This window comes from Pristiophorus japonicus, chromosome 15, assembly GCF_044704955.1.
Source record: "Pristiophorus japonicus isolate sPriJap1 chromosome 15, sPriJap1.hap1, whole genome shotgun sequence".
Lineage (NCBI taxonomy): Eukaryota > Metazoa > Chordata > Chondrichthyes > Pristiophoridae > Pristiophorus > Pristiophorus japonicus.
In genome coordinates this window covers 178805499-178822370 of record NC_091991.1, presented here as the reverse complement: position 1 = coordinate 178822370, position 16872 = coordinate 178805499, and the positions used below count along the sequence as shown (strand labels likewise).

The window sequence follows — 16872 nt, the reverse complement described above, 5'->3', positions numbered from 1 at the left end:
ATGCAGGAAGAATGTTCCCAATGTTGGGGAAGTCCAGAACCAGGGGTCACAGTCTAAGGATAAGGGGTAAGCCATTTAGGACCGAGATGAGGAGAAACTTCTTCACCCAGAGAGTGGTGAACCTGTGGAATTCTCTACCACAGAAAGTTGTTGAGGCCAATTCACTAAATATATTCAAAAAGGAGTTAGATGTAGTCCTTACTACTAGGGGGATCAAGGGGTATGGCGAGAAAGCAGGAATGGGGTACTGAAGTTGCATGTTCAGCCATGAACTCATTGAATGGCGGTGCAGGTTCGAAGGGCCGAATGGCCTACTCCTGCACCTATTTTCTATGTTTCTATGTTTTCTATGTTTACACCCAATACATGTGTGTAAAGAAGCCAATGCAGAATCTCGCCACATGAAGCCGGTAGGTACTGTTCTGTTTGGAGAGGGGCACTGGCTCTAGTTCTCCACCCAACCCCATGTGGCTGCACTTCCCCCACCGCATGGGGAGCACAAATCCTTTATTCCCCTCCAGGTTTTACCCACAGTTAAATTACTGAAGCTGATGAGAGTCAACACAGTAGTGGATGCATCTCACGGCATGTTTCCCAGCATACTGATTGACTCCATAAACACGGTGCCTTCACTAAAGGAGCAGGGGTAACATAGTGCGTGAAATGCCCTGACGCAGAGCAAGAAGGCTCCACGCCTTTAACAAGGTGACTTGAGCCACCGTACACCTTATCTGAGTAGAGAGTGAGAAACAATATGTAGAACATGTCAACAAAGGGGAGAAAATGGAGTGGTTCATCATACCAAACCGTGCCGAAAGTTCAAGGTGGGATAGTGCACCATCGTCACAGTCACAGAGGATGTCGATTGTGACTTTGGTTGGGTCGGTTTAGTGCTGTAAAGGGGTACGGTGCATTGTGGTTATGTTATTGGACTAGTAATTCAGAGGCCTGGGCTAATGATCCAGAAACTTGAGTTCAAGTCCCACCATGCAGCTGGAGAATTTAAATTCAGTTAATTAAATAAACCTGGAATAAAAAGCTAGCATCACTAATGGTGACCATGGGCCCAAGTTTCAGCTGTCTCACAGAACAGCGTACCTCCGAGAGGCCCGCCTATTTTGGAGAAGTAAAAGCGCGCCTAAAACTTACCTCGCAATTCTCGGTGTTCAGCACAAGCAGCTGGGGGCGGAGCTACAGCCCTCAGTGCCAGCAGCTGTGCACCAGCACCTCCCCGGGGGCGGGGCCCCTCCCGAACTCCTCCCCGGGGGCGGGGCCCCGCCCGAACACCTCCCCGGGGGGGGCGGGGCCCGCCCGAACTCCTCCCCGGGGGCTGGGCCCCACCCCCCGACCCGAACTCCTCCCCGGGGGCGGGGCCCGCCCGAACACCTCCCCGGGGGGGCGGGGCCCCACCCCCCGACCCGAACTCCTCCCCGGGGGCGGGGCCCGCCCGAACTCCTCCCCGGGGGGGCGGGCCCCACCCGAACTCCTCCTCGGGGGCGGGGCCCCGCCCGAACACCTCCCCGGGGGCGGGCCCCGCCCGAACACCTCCTCGGCAGCGGGGCCCATCCGACCAGCTGTTCGGCAGGCTGTTGGAGGACTCCTGGTGCTCCGGAACGGATAGGTGCTGCAGTAGGTGAGTAGAAATTTTAATTTTTTTATTTATTGATTGATTTTTAATTTCTTAATTTTTTTAATTTTAAATTTTTTTTATTTTTAATGTTTTGATTGATTGATTTATTGGTTGATTTATTGATCTTTTATTATTGATGATGGCTCTTTATTGGTAAAAGTGAAGTGTTTAATACTTTGGAAAATCCCCTAACTCCCCTCTAACTCCCCTCCCCCCCACTTCTCTGGCTACCTGCACCTAATTCTAAAGTGTATGCAAGGTTTTTCTGAGCATACAAAAGTCAATACTTACTCCATTCTAAGTTAGTTTGGAGCAACTTTTCGCTGCCTAAACAGGCAGCCTAAACAGGCATAAGAGGCTGGTAATACCCACTTTTGAAAAAAAAATGAACTAAAACGAAACTAAACTAACTCACTAGAACTGGAGCAAACTAAATGCTGAGAATTCCGATTTTTAAGATACTCCAAACTAAACTAATTGCTCCAAAAAAAAAGAGCAATTCCAGCTGAAACTTGGGCCCCATGAAACTACCAGATTGTCCTAAAAATCCAACTGGTTCATTAATGTCCCTTTCGGGAAGGAAATCTGCCATCCTTACCCGGTCTGGCCTATATGTAACTCCAGACCTACAGCAATGCGGTTGACTCTTAACTGCCCTCTGAAATGGCCCCGCAAGCCACTCAGTTGTATCAAACCACTAGGAAAAACTTCAGCCGTCTGAAATGGTGGCTCACCACCACCTTCTCAAGGGAAATAAATGCTGGCCTTGCCAGCGATACCCACATCCTGTGAATGATTTTTTTTTTTAAACACGCTCTGTACATGGGAGATGATGACCATACTTAAAGACAAGACAATAACAAAAACTTAATGTAGAAAATGTCCCAGGGCACTTCACAGAGAGCAAAGGAATGGATGCGTTGCCAGACAAGGAGAGATAGCAGAGGTGACCAAAAGCTTGCTTGAATAGATGGGTTTTTGAGAAGGTTTTTAAAGCTGAGAATGGGTTTGGGGAGGGAGTTCTAGAGAGTATAGTCAAGAGGGTTGAACGCTTTACCTGTAATGTTGAACAAAGTTAGGGGGAATCCACAAAAGGCCAGAGCCAGGAAGTGATATAAGACTGGAGGAAGGTTTCAGAGGTAGGATGGTTCGAAGCTGTGAATGGATTTGAAGACAAGGACAAAAGCTCTGAATTTGAGCCAATGTCGATGAGCAAGGATGGGGAGTGGTGGGTATAATTCCGTGTAGGATAGGACAGCTGGGTTTTGGACAAGTTTGATTTCATGGAGTATGGGAGGTTAGCAAAGAGGACATTGGAGGAACAAGTCTGGAAGTGACAAAAGGTCAAGGGTTTCGGCAGTGGAGGAGCTACGGCAAGAGCAGACAATGCTACTGAGGTGGAATCAAGCAGTCTTGGTGATGGATAGGTTGAAAGCTCAATTCTAGCTCAAATGGGATACGTTTGCATTGTCTAGCGGGAGACAGGGGTTGCATCAGTGGCATGGGAATTTATGGCAAGAGCAAAAACAATGACTTCAGTCATCCCAATGTAGAATCAGAGGAGGTTTTCATTCATTCGTGACATTTATCAGACAGGCTGTCTGACAGCACAGAGCTAGTCATAAGGAATTATCTTATTTTCCAAGGAGCATGTGGCCTCCTTCTGCTTCCTACCAAAATGCACCACTTCGCACCTATCTATATTGAAATTAATTTGCCAATTACACAAGTTTATTAATGTCTTCTTAGTGGTCTTCTTGGCTCAGAGGCAGGAAGCAAAGGGTAATGGTTGATGGATGTTTTTGGTGCTGGAAGGCTGTATTCCAGTGGGGTTCCGCAGGGCTCAGTGCTGGGTCTCTTGCTTTTTGTGGTATATATCAATGACTTGGACTTGAATGTTGGGGGTATGATTAAGAAGTTTGCATGATCTCTGGCCGCTCATCCGCCCCGGCCTTCCCGCTCCTCTGCTGTACCTGGACCCCGCCGATGTTCCTGCCCACATTCCAAACGGTGACCTGATGCAGCAAATGATCGGAGCGAAGGAGCGGTGGGAGATCGTGGCTGAGATTCGGTGGGAGATCGTGACGGAGGTGCAGCGAATGTTTATGGCGGAGGAGCGGCGAGAGATCATGGCGGAGGTGCGGCAAATGAGGGTACAAGGCCCAGAAGAGCCGAGGGCCCAGGGGCAGCACGGGCCAGCCCACACTGCGATATATGTGCGCATTAGGTCCGTGCAGCAGAGCAGGTCTCGAGTCGACCTGGTTAACCCTTGCCACTGGATAAAGGCCTAGCTCTGTCAAGCCCGTGTGGTGGCTGATGTGCAACGGTCACCCCACGTTAAAAAAATCCTCGCACAGGCATCTTCCACTTCTGGAGTTCACGACTGGAATATCGAGTCCTTCATTGTATTATATTTGCAAACTCATCCCTTTTGGTGTGGAAGCGAGTCATCCTTGTTCGAGGGACCGCCTATGATGAGTCATAAGGATCAAGGGAGATAGTGGAGAGTTAGAGCTGGATTTTGTCACTGTACACATGACAGCTGACCCCAAACCTGCAGATGATATCACCAAGGGGTATCATATAAATGAAGAAAAGGGCAAGGGCAGAACCTTGCGCGTCTCTGGAGGATGGATAGAAAAACTATAGCGGGAGATGTGTTGGCAGCATTTGGACAATCATGTGGGCGCAATCCCACAGCACTGGCCGACTGAGGAGAGGTAATAGAGGAAATGGAGTGGTTCATCATATCAAACAGTGCTGAAAGTTCAAGATGGGATAGTGCACCATAGTCACAGTCACAGAGGATGTCGTTTGTGACTTTGGTTCGGCCGGTTTAATGCTGTAAAGAAGGGAGGAAGCTAAGCTAAAGCGAAGGAAAGAAGGAAATAAACCACGGGATCTTTTACATCAACCAGAGAGGGCAGATGGGGGCCTCGGTTTAACATCTCATCCAAAAGGCAGCACCTCCAACAGTGCAGCACTCCCTCGGTAATGCATCATCATAGGCAATCGAGGAAGACTTGCTTCCACTCTTAACATGAGTTCTTAGGTGGCTGCACAGTCCAAAACAGTAATACACCAGAGTGTCGGCCTAGATTTTATGCTCAAGTCTCTGGAGTGGGACTTAATCTGACTCAGGCGAGAGTGCGACCCACCGAACTAAGGCTGTCACCGGGTCAGGCTTGGGACAACTGAGCATGAGCAGTGAAAGTGCGCCCTGGGTTACGAAGGAAACTCATGTTTTGATCACTACCCTGTGATCCTGTTGGAAAAGATGTGGGGAATGGAGTGAGGACAGGATTGGTCACAGATAATGGTCAGGTTATTGTCTGTGCTATCAGAAGGGCAGAAAGTGGACTGTAGGGATTCGAACAGGGATTTTTGGGAGTTGAGGGCACGGAGCTGGGAGGCAAAAACATGTTCAAAGACCTTAGAAAAGAAAAGGACACAAACTGCACAGAGGCAGATTGTGTGAGCAGGGGTGGGTGAGTGACATTTACTCTAAGCGGGTCCTTGTTTACTGCATTTCACCGCAGTTTTTAATTAAAAAAGGTCATTTCACTGCTTGATGAAACAGACTAATTCTAATAGGACTTCTTCTGAATATCAATCTGAATGAAGGGCATAAAGGGCATTTGAAAGGTAACTGAGCAAGGGCGAATGCTGCCCTTCCTTGCACAAGAACAGAATTTCAGAGACACTTTATACCCAGAGTCTGATCAGTTTTAGCCTAATTACCTGTGAGCTGGAAGTGAGATCTGCACAGTACAGCGCTGCCCTAATTCCAGTACCCTACATAGCGAGTTTCTGCTGAACTATAAACCAAGACCTATTCTGGGCATCCTGCCTGTTCTCCACACTCCCTGTGGAACACTGTTCCACACTTGATAATAGCTCTTCTACTGTCCTCATTTTCTCCATTCATTGGAGGTTTGAAGCAGGAATGCTGCAACCTTACAGCACTTGCTCAACAAGGTCGACAGTTAACTTTTTGTGAACTTTTGTCCCCAATTTTCCCCCTGCTCTCCTGAAGACTGACTCGTAGGGTACAGTTCCAAGGAGCTGGCTGCACCACAGTACCTCAGTGAAGCATAGTCTTCATGTGTCAGCAGACTATTCAACCTGTAAGGGCATCACAGCTCAACCCAAACCTGTCTTCACCCGATGTCTGCATACAAATGCACCAACACGAGTTCCTGGATAATGATGAGGAGCAGGAGCATGGGCTGATTTTCCTCTCCCTAACTATATGCTCTAGAGTTTAGAAGAATGAGAGATGATCTAATTGAAATATTTGTGGGCTGGATTTCCGGTCTTCTGCTGCACCTGTTAGCACCCCGGAGGGATGGCTGTAAGCACTTCCGGGCAAGGGGCCAGCTTCCAGCGCCCCGCTGGGACATTCGGTGCCGGTTTCGAGGGGGCACGGAGCATTACCGCCCGGAAATGGCGAGCCGGTGTGCAATGCCCCTGGTTGCAACACCGGCTCGATATTTGGATCGCGCCCAACCCATAGTGCTCCGTAGAGCGTTCTGGTGGGAATGCCTATGGAAGCTGGCGTTCCAAGCTTAGCGGCCATAGTGTGGTAAGTAATGTCGACCTGAGGTACGTGTGATTGCTTTTTTCCCACAATTTATGTTGTGGTGGCGTGAGTTATTGATTTGGAATGTTTGGGGCATTTTTTTTCAGATTTCTTTCCCCCTTTCCCAGGCCTCTCTTAGGGTGCTTCAAGGCTGGCTGTTTAGCTCGGGATTTTCACTTGTTCAGCCAGCCTAGCGCCCCAAAAGAAGTGTGCAACGCCTCCCTTAGTGTTCTGCTCCAAACTCAGGGCCCAGCTGATGAATTTTGCAGCTTTACCACTTGCTGGCACAAAATTTACCGTTCCGCTCGGGTTAACGCCACAACAGAGCCGCGACCAAATTGTCACCCCATAAAATTCTTAAGGGGTTTGACAGAGCAGATGGTGAACGGATGTTTCCCCTGGCTGGGGAGTCTAAAGCTAGGGGTCACAGTCCCAGAACAAGAGGTCGGCCATTTAGGACTGAGATGAGGAGATATTTCTTCACTCAGAGGGTGGTGAATCTTTGAACTTCTCCAGCCCAAAGGGCTGTGGATGCTCAGTCGTTCAAGAAAGCAATCGATAGATTTTTGGACACTAAATGAATCAAGGAATATGGAAATGTGGGAAAATTATTCCATGATCAGCCATGATCTTATTGAATAGTTCAAAGAGCTGAATGGCCTACTCCTGCTCCTATTTCTTATGTTCTTATAACACAAGGGTACTGTTGAGGCCAACTGTTGCACTATACCTGTTGAACTAACTTAGCACAGGCCAACAAATTAATCATAGGGTCTTCACAAACACCCTCTGTAACTCTCAGTTCTCTGTGTATATATATATATATATATATATATATATTATATATTACGGCCATAATACAATCTGAGAGGAAAACGCCACAATCAGGGGCTAGTCAGGATGAGGGGAGGGGGGTTAGAGTCAGGGGGTTGGTCAGGATGAGGCTCGAAGGGCCGAATGGCCTACTCCTCCACCTATTTTCTATGTTTCTATGTAGCCAGACACTACCCTGACAAACACATTTACCAGTCACCAGTCAGTTCCAACTCAAACACCAGCTCCTTACAGAGTAATTACTCTCATTAATATGGTTCATTTTTTAACTATTTTTATCGTGTGGTATACAGTTGGGTGGCAAGAGTTGTTATTCTGGAGGCCAGTTGTATAATGTTAAACTTTCCACAGCATTACATGACATGCTGCTGTTACATGACTAAAGCACAGTGTGATATTTCCACTGTTAGTGTGACTACACCATGGTACAAGTGTGACATCCACTGTTACTATGACCACAGGAGCGTGTGTGACATCTGTTACCATGGCCACAGCGTATGTGTGAGATCCGTTACCACGGTTACAGGAGTATGTGTGAGATCTCTTACCATGGTTACAGGAGCATGTGTGACATATGTTACCATGACTACAGGAGCATATGTTACTATGATCACTGCATGGTGTCCATATAAGATGGATTCTGTTACTGTGATGGAGGTACTCCGTGACAAGTTCCAACTGGTGAAAATGCCTACTCTAGTGCTTCCTCCACTTTGTGATTCCTTTCTTTTTTCAGGTCCCTTACCCAAATGACCATTATTCATATGGAAGCCTGGACATTGAGTGTCAATTTATTATATAACTACAGGAGGCATCACATCTGAGCTTGATCTTGACCGTACTCAACGCCCCCAGCCACACACTATCCAAAATTGGAACGCTGATGCAGAGAGGGAAAGCTGACTGATTTTTTTCCCCCTCCTCTCCAGTCCAGGGCATCTACTGCTTCTCAAACAAGATCAGCTAACTAAGAACAGACAGAAGAATGAGCCTAGCTGTTCCTGGTCTGTAAAGCTCACGACCACATTGAGCATTGCGTCCACCCATGGAACCATCCAAATGCACACAATTGATCTCTCAATGGATAAATGAAAAAGAGAACCAAGTTACACAAATGGTGAGCAACCCGCCATTGTGAGTGTAGAAGTTTCACACATTCAGATTGGAGCACATAGCACAATGATTGTAAATCATTCACAAACTTCTTATTTGTGATCTGATTTTGTTTCAGGTGGATTGGATCCAACTGTGAATTACTGTCCAGTTCAGGACCCTGTTCTCTGGAAGGTGAAATCCATTCACATCAATAATGAATTAGGACAAAGCTGTATTTAAAAGATGAACGCTATCATCTTCTTACACTGGGAATGGTCAGAGGAATCGCAAGAACCTTTACTGGTTCTGTACATTCCTGTGTACATGAATCCGGCCTCAACATAGCAAAAGGTGCGACATTTAAAGTGCAATCTGTAGCATACTGCACAATGACATGTCCTGTACCCACCGTCCAAACTCAAACTACTCAACCAGGTGTAAGAGGCGCATCTTAAAGAGAAATGACAAATCTTCAAAGTGCTCACGTACGGGAAGTGCCACCTGCCTTTGGGTTTCCGATCGGCTGTCAGTAAGTGTAGCATCTTACTATCACTTCTGGGCTTGTATTATTTTTTAATTGACTTGTTGCAGCGAGGGACCAAAGGTCAGGGGGCAGGACACCAGAGTAGAAAGGAAGCGAAGAATCATTCAGTAGTGACCGTGTGAAGCCAAGCTACAGTTCAAAGATCTTGGAGATGGTTGGAGAAAAGTGAGGAGTTCCACAATTTGAAAGTCCTGGGAGAGAATGTCATCATCATAGGCAGTCCCTCGAAATCGAGGAAGACTTGCTTCCACTCTAAAAGTGAGTTCACAGGTGACTGAACAGTCCAATACGGGAATTACAGTCTCTGTCATAGGTGGGACAGACAATTGTTGAAGGAAAAGGTTGGGTGGGGAGTCTGGTTTGCCGCACACTCCTTCCGCTGCCTGCGCTTGCTTTCTGCATGTTCTCGTCGACAAGACTCGAGGTGCTCAGCGCCCTCCCGGATGCTCGTCCTCCAATTACGGCGGTTTTGGGCCAGGGATTCCTAGGTGCCGGTGGGGATGTTGCACTTTATCAAGCAGACTTTGAGGGTGTACTTGAAACGCTTCCTCTGACCACCTGGGGCTTGTTTGCCATGTAGGAATTCCGAGTAGAGCGCTTGCTTTGGGAGTCTTGTGTCAGGCATGCGAACAGTGTGGTCTGCCCAACGGAGCTGGTCGAGTGTGGTCAGTGCTTCGATGCTGGGGATGTTGGCCTGATTGAGAACACTGATGTTGGTGTGTCTGTCCTCCCAGGGGATTTACAGGATCTTGCGGAGACATCGTTGGTGGTATTTCTCCAGCGATTTGAGGTGTCTACTGTATATGGTCCACGTCTCTGAGCCATCATCATAGACAGTCCCTCGGAATCGAGGAAGACTTGCTTCCACTCTTAACATGAGTTCTTAGGTGGCTGTACAGTCCAATACGAGAACCACAGTCTCTGTCATAGGTGGGATGGATAGCTGTTGAGGGAAGGGGTGGGTGGGACTGGTTTGCCGCACACTCTTTCCGCAGCCTGTGCTTGATTTCTGCATGCTCTCGGTGACGAGACTCGAGGTGCTCAATGCCCTCCCGGATGCACTTCCTCCACTTAGGGCGGTCTTTGGCCAGGGACTCCCAGGTGTCGGTGGGGATGTTGCACTTTATCAGTGAGGCTTTGAGGGTGTCCCTTGAGCCATACAGGAGGGCGGGTATCACTGCAGCCCTGTAGACCAGAAGCTTGGTGCCAAATTTGAGGGCCTGATCTTCGAACACTCTCTTCCTCAGGCAACTGAAGGCTGCGCTGACGCACTGAAGGCGGTTTTGAACTTCGTCGTCGATGTCTGCCCTTGCTGATAATAAGTGTGACTTGGGTGTTGGAGTAGGAAATGGTCCCAGCAATGTTGATTTCAACATAGGATGCAGTGAGGAGGAAGTATGTGCAGAATACTGTATTTAGAGCTTGGTCGGAACAAGACAGGAAAGTTCAGAGGAACAGTGATTATAGTAGTGCTGATAAAATAGAGAAGAGACAAGAAAAGTTGTGAGCAAGAAGTTGCAGACTATGGCTGAGAGATGGATTACTGTTCAAACAAGCTTTTTCATGTGTTCTCTCCAGATGTGCTAGACCACAGGATTAAAACCCACGTCTATAAATGTTTAGAATCATAATCCCAAAATCTAACCTGGTCCATTCTGGGCTCAGTAAACTCCAGATCAATAAACAACTGATCTGATCGTAATCTTGATTAGAGCAGAGAATTTCAGTGAAGCATCCCATTCACTTCTGCTGTACCCAATGTCAATGGAAGAACCAATGAATGACAGTGCCAAGCCTGGGGCCTTTAGCTGTATCAAATCAATGCTCAGCACACAGTCTGTGGGCAAGTGCATAGGGGTGTGTGTGGATGTGACTGTGTGCATCTACGGGCATGTGTAGGTACACTGCAATTAGGGTTCAATGTATTTGACTGCAAATGGATGTGGATCAGAGATTGGGCTTTGCAAGGTAAAATGTAATTTCTTGAAAATTGCAATTCATTCAGGGATATCACTGATAAATAGGCAGTGTTCCAGATACTCCAGACACTGTGAATGCTGCTCACATCCAATTAGACCCTTAAGCACAGCACAGGTCTCTCACTAGCCTGATAACACCGGATAAATATTTACTGTTTGATTCTAATCCTGTATATAGATGTCTGATGGCAAAATAGATTAAAACAAGCCACAGTAATGACTCCTCCAAGTTGCTTGAGCATAGACACAGGGCACTTCCTCCCCCGACTACCATGGCAACAATGCTCAAACAGGTAGCCATGGTAGCAGAAGTTCTTCCACCCCCACTCCCACAATCAACACAAATATTGCCAAATCTCACACTCACACCTAATCCATGTAACACACTAAACCCCACTAGCAATCACACTAACACGGTTTAACACACTGAACTCTCCCCACACCAACACCATGTAACCTGCTGAATAATCCTCTGGTCACACTAGCATGACATAGCTATCTGTGTATGTGCATACCAATGTGTCACAACATACATAAGATGATGCTTTCACAGCACTGTGATCTAACTCATTAAAACATACTCACCTTTTACGCAGTCGGCAGCTGGACGTGAAAAACCCAGAACGTTGAACATTACCTGGAAAATCATCTCCCAATGTTCAAAGGGTTTGTGGATCGATTACAGACTGAGCAAGGCTGTCAGAGTGTTGCTGCGAACTTAATCTAGTTCCTGTAACATAATAAGCCATTCAATAATAAGCAAGGTCCCACATCATGTAACCCAACAGATGACCCGATACACTCCCTGTTACAATATTCCCTGTGCTGAATACAGACTCTGCTAAAACCCAGCAAAATGAAAACAAAACATGGCTGACTGTCCCAACACTGACTGTCCAAGCATTGCCTGCGTAGATAAAAAAGGACCGGCGGCCCCAGCACTGATGTGTCTCCAAGAAACCTAAGAGTAAAGTGATGGGGCTGGATTTTCCGGTGCTGTCCGCCTCTGTTTTCACTCCGGAGGGGCGACAATGGCGGCGGTGAGCTCTTCTGGGTGGACGGTCAGCTTCCAGTGCCCCGCCAGGGTTTTCCGGACCGGTTGCAGCAGGACGCAGAGCATTACCGCCCGGATGAGGTGAGCCAGTGTGCAACGCCCCTGGTTGCGACACTGGCTCGATTTTTTTTTTTTTTTACTCCCCACTGACCCATACACCCCGCAGCGCGCCCTGCTGGGACCGCCTGTGAAAACGGGCAGTGCGACCTATACCGGCTGCAGTGAGGTAAGTAACGTCCACCTCAGGTAAGTGTGTTTGTTTGTTTTGTTTTTTGTGATTTATTGTTATTTATTGATGTGGGTGTCGTCCTGGTACCTAAAATGTATAATAATTAGCACAATGGTACACCACAGAGGGCGCTGTGGTGGGAGACCTGAAAGTACCTGCAAGAGGCAGTATAAAAGGCTGACGACCACACCTAAGAGTCACTCTGAGGCTGTTCAATAAAGGACGAAGGTCACAGCAGTTAGATTAACACCAGACCGTGTGGAGTCAATGATTGTGTGCTACATACACTACATTTATGTTGTGGTGGTGTGGGCTATGTATAGGGAATGTTTTTGGTGGTTATTATTCAAGTCTTTTTTTCTCCCTAGTCCTCTCTTCGAGCGCTCTCGGGCCAGCTCTTTAACTTGGGATTTTCCCGTGCTCAGTCAGCCTAACACCCTGAGAGAGGTGTGCAACACAAGAATACAAGAAATAGGAGCAGGAGTAGGCCATTTGACCCCTCGAGCCTGCTCCGCCATTTAATAAGATCATGGCTGATCTGATCATGGACTCAGCTCCACTTCCCCGCCCCTCCCCATAACTCGCCTCCCCTAGCGCTCTGCCCCACTCTCGGCCCAGCTGCCTAATTTTTCTGACTGAGGCACAAACTGTTCCCGGGCGCAAACTTTACCGCCCCACCGCCATTACTGCCCCCGAAATCAGCAACGCCAAAAATCCAGCCCATAGTTCCTAGCTCTGATTATCCCAGATTTCTTCACATATTCATACGTGCTCATTTTCTCCTAGTTCAACGCAGGAAGGGATTCTCCATATGCACCCAAACAATTTTGTTCATGACTTTAAACACTTGGTTCACATCTGGCTGCTCCTCTCTTTGTCCTCCCAAAATGTTCTACTTTACAAGATTTATCCCCTATCACCTCTCTTCTTAGCTCATTGATACAGGTCCTGAAGTCAAACTTGTGCTCCTTTGAATACATTTCAATGTCCTTTGTGTTTTCATAAGGTCAATGGTCAGTACTCCGTGTGCCCTCTCAGCTCTGTAGTCAGTATCACCTCCACTGACTTGGACTCGACTCACACCCGCTGTTCCAACATTCTTTATCGCAAACTGCTGCTATGTGCCAAAATATTTGATCACTTCCACATCCTGATCTTCTTACTATTACCCTTCATTTAATAATGTACCCTCAGATTTCCCATTTTTAGCACCACTGTGCAGACTGTCCTACCAACTTGCCTCAGATTCAATTGAAAACCAGTTAAAGGCTGTGAAAGTTGCTGACTGTGGGAGAGAAGTTAACTCTTCAGTAGAGTACACAAGATAGGTTTTTAATCCACCAATCACCACTGCGATGACTCATTGTGATCTCTGTTGTTCCCTTGATTGCCAATTGGTGCTTGGAGCCTCTGATGTCAGGCTTGCAAAAGGTGTCAAACATTTGACAAAAGCAAAATACTGCAGATGCTTGAATCTGAAATAAAATCAAATACAGTACAAGCATTTGAGTTGGTCTTTCTAATAATGTAACCAGATCAAGCTTCAACATTTAGCTGCTAATTGGCTGAAAATAGTTGACTTCAGAACTGGTTTTCAGCCAATCAGAAGCCAGATTTAAAGATTCTGTGTTCAAGTTCCAAATCAGACAAGGGTGGAGACACAGAAAATCAGACAAAAGGAAAAGCAGTAAGAAATAATGAGTAAAACAGAGAATATAGATCATAGAAAACTAAAAAAAATGAGAACAGAGAAAAGGGAGAAAAGAGAGCAGAAATAATGTTTTGTAACATTTTTATTAAATTTCCTATAGTTTATTTTGTATTGTATTAATATAGCTAGTTTTGACATTGAAGAAATTAGGTTTTTTTCACTACAGTGGAGAAGATTAAGGATAACTTGGTAGCGATCTGCAAGTTTATGAAGGAATTTTAGAAAGAAATTAGAATTTGCAGCTCTATTGCACCTTTCATGACCTCTGGACAGCCCAAAGCACTTTACAGCCAATGAAGTACGTTTTGAAGTGTAGTCACTGTTGTAATGTAGGAAACACGGCAGTCAATTCACACACACAAAGCTCCCACAAACAGCAATGTGATAATGACCAGATAATGTTTTGGTGGTGTTGATTGAGGGATAAATACTGGCCCAGGACACCGGGGATAATTCTCCTGCTCTTCTTCGAAATAGTGCCATGGGATCTTTTACATCCATCTGAGAGGGCAAACCGGGCCTCGGTTTAATGCCTCATCTGAAAGATGGCATCTCCAACAGTGCAGGACTCCCTGAGTACTACACTGGAGTATCAGCCTAGATTTTTGTGCAAAAGTCTCTGGAGTGGAACTTGAACCCATGACCTTCTGTCTCAGAGGTGAGAATACTATCAACTGAGCCACGGCTGACACACAACAATCTATTGGTTCTCTTAATTGCTACTCTGCATTAATTGGACATGTTGAGTATCAAGTCTACTTAGACTCCTAGGTCTCTTCCAATTTCATCCTCAGTTATTTTAACACCATTCTTGAAGAACACGTGTCACATGTTTTCCCTTCCTAAGTAAGTACTTGGCATTTGGCTGCAGTAAATTTAATCTACCATTAATTCTGCCCACATTAATTCTAACTCGTCCTGTCATTTCTCAGCTGCCTCCTTTGATTCTATTGCCCCTTTCTAATTTAGTGACATCTACAAATGTGACCAATTTGCATGGAGTTTCTAAATCCAGGTCATTGATATAAATTAGAAACAGTAGTGGTCTTGACACCGAGCCTTTGGGACACCTCACTTTGTACTTCATGCTTCCCCTGCCCGCCCCATGTAACTCCTCTAACATGTACTTGTGTTTTTATCCAATAGTTGGTTTCTTCTCCATTCCTTGGGGTTTAAGCAAAATCTCCATAACTCCAGCTGCTCCTCAACTTTTGGCAACATTTTAAGAACATAAGAAATAGAAGCAGGAGTAGGCCTTTTGGTCCTTCGAGCCTGCTCCGCCATTCAATGAGATCATGGCTGATCTGCCTCAATGCCACCTTCTTGCACTATCTCCATATCCCTTGATTCCCTTAATATCCAAAAATCTATCGATCTCTGTGTTAAAAATATTCAATGAGAATCCACAGCCCTCTGGAGTAGAGAAATCCAAAAGATTCACAACTCTTTGAGTGAAGAAATTTCTCCTCATCTCATTCCAAAATGGGTGATCCCTTATACTGTGACCCCTGGTTCTAGACTCCCCATCCTCCCTGCATTTATCCTGTCAAGCCCTGCTGGTGAGGCTCCAGCAAAGGCCGCCGCTGTTCCGGCCTCCTGTCTCCGGCCGCGCTGCTCCCATTGCCTGGTTACCGCCCGAGGCTGCTGCCACCGAGCATACGCCACCTGACATCAGAAGGTTTCAATGAACCTCTATCATTCTTCTAAACTCGAGAGAATATAGGCCTAGTCTATTCAATCTCTCCTCATAGGGCAATCCCCTCATCCCAGGAACCAGTATGGTGAACCTTTGTTGCACTCTTGAGGCAAGTATATCCTTCCTTAGGTTAGGAGACCAAAATTGAACACAGTACTCCAGGTGTGGTCTCATCAAGGTCCTATATAATTGCAGTAAGACTTCTTTATTCTTGTACTCCAATATTTTTGTAATGAAGGCCAACATACCAGTTTAGCCCCACTTTGCTAATGTTTGGCCAACCAGTGCAGATGGGGGGAGGGGGGCAGGTCGGAGGATCTTCTCATGGGCCTGGCTAAAACAGCAATTTGTCAGTGCAGGACTGGTGGGTCCCATGGCGAGGGTCGCTCTGGCTGCCTGCCTCTCCCCGCAGTCCTGTCTGTGCCCGGGTGGCCCTGGAGAGGCAGCATACGGTGTCCAGCGGTGTGCTTCATGCCTTCCGCGACCAATGGGCACCGCAGGGTCGTGTAGGCGTGGTACTTGGTGCTTATTTTGGCATCTCTTTAGTTTGTTTGGACCATCCTATATTAGTGGTGTTCTTAAAAATTGATCGTGTTCTAATATTTCTTATTGTGATCATTTTTGTTTGGTGACCCTGGGATAACCTTACTGCTCCCTCAGACAAGGCCCACTGCTGCAAGTTTCACTGCTGGCCTTTCAGGTCAGGCTCCAGCAAAGGCCGCTGTTCCGGCCTCCTGGCTCCGGCCGCGCTGCTCCCGTTGCCTGGTTACCGCCCGAGGCCGCTGCCGCCGCGCATGCACCGCCTGACGTCAGTACGTGCCGCCGCCGCGCGCCCTGGGAGCAGCCAATCGGCGGCGAGCAGTGACCATGGCGACCGCCTTTGTGAGACTGTTCGCACTTCCGGTTCGGCCGCCGACTCCTGAGGAATATCAGCCGGTGAAGAACTGGGAGAATGTAAGACTGAGGGAGGAAATAGAGGGAGAGGCCCGGGGGCGTGAGTGTGAGGGAATAGAGGCCTGGGGGGAGAGGGAATGAGAGGGAAGGGGCCTGAGGGGAGAGGGTGTGTGAGGGGAGAGGGTGTGTGAGGGGGGAGAGGGAGAGGGAGAGGGAGAGGGAGGGGCCTGGGGGGAGAGGTGAGAGGGAAGGGGCCTGGGGGGAGAGGGTGTGTGAGGGGGGGAGAGGGTGTGTGAGGGGGGAGAGGGAGGGGCCTGGGGGGAGAGGGAAGGGGCCTGGGGGGAGAGGGAAGGGCCTGGGGGGAGAGGGTGTGGGAGGGGGGAGAGGGAGGTGAGGGAGAGAGGGAGGGGTCTGGGAAGAGTGGGAGGGGCCTGGGGGGAGAGGGAGTGTGAGGGAGGGATCTGGGGGAATGGGAAATGTGAGGGAGGGGAGTGAGGGAAGTGGAGAGGGAGGGAAGTAGGGAAGGGGAAGTGAGTGTGGGGGGGGAAGGGGAAGTGAGTGTGGGGGAAAGTGCGTGTGGGGGGGGGGGAAAGTGAGTGTGGGGGTGGGGGGGAAAGTGAGTGT

The 16872-nt window shown here is 47.7% G+C and overlaps 1 protein-coding gene across 4 annotated transcripts in view; it reads left to right on the top strand.

Moving 5' to 3' along the window:
* The first annotated feature begins 1504 nt into the window (after nucleotides 1-1504).
* The window catches only part of zdhhc4 (zinc finger DHHC-type palmitoyltransferase 4), a 35866-nt gene continuing 20498 nt past the window's right edge, over nucleotides 1505-16872 (top strand). Inside the window, exons 1-3 of one of the 4 annotated variants that reach the window (XM_070901399.1) lie at nucleotides 1505-1633; nucleotides 7976-8163; nucleotides 8278-8670. In XM_070901399.1, the coding sequence (XP_070757500.1) occupies nucleotides 8536-8670 (135 nt within the window). In that variant the 5' untranslated portion in view covers nucleotides 1505-1633; nucleotides 7976-8163; nucleotides 8278-8535. Of the gene's footprint in view, nucleotides 1634-7975; nucleotides 8164-8277; nucleotides 8671-16225; nucleotides 16309-16872 lie in introns of those variants that run through there. The other 3 variants (XM_070901401.1, XM_070901402.1, XM_070901400.1) reach the window with 3 other exon arrangements.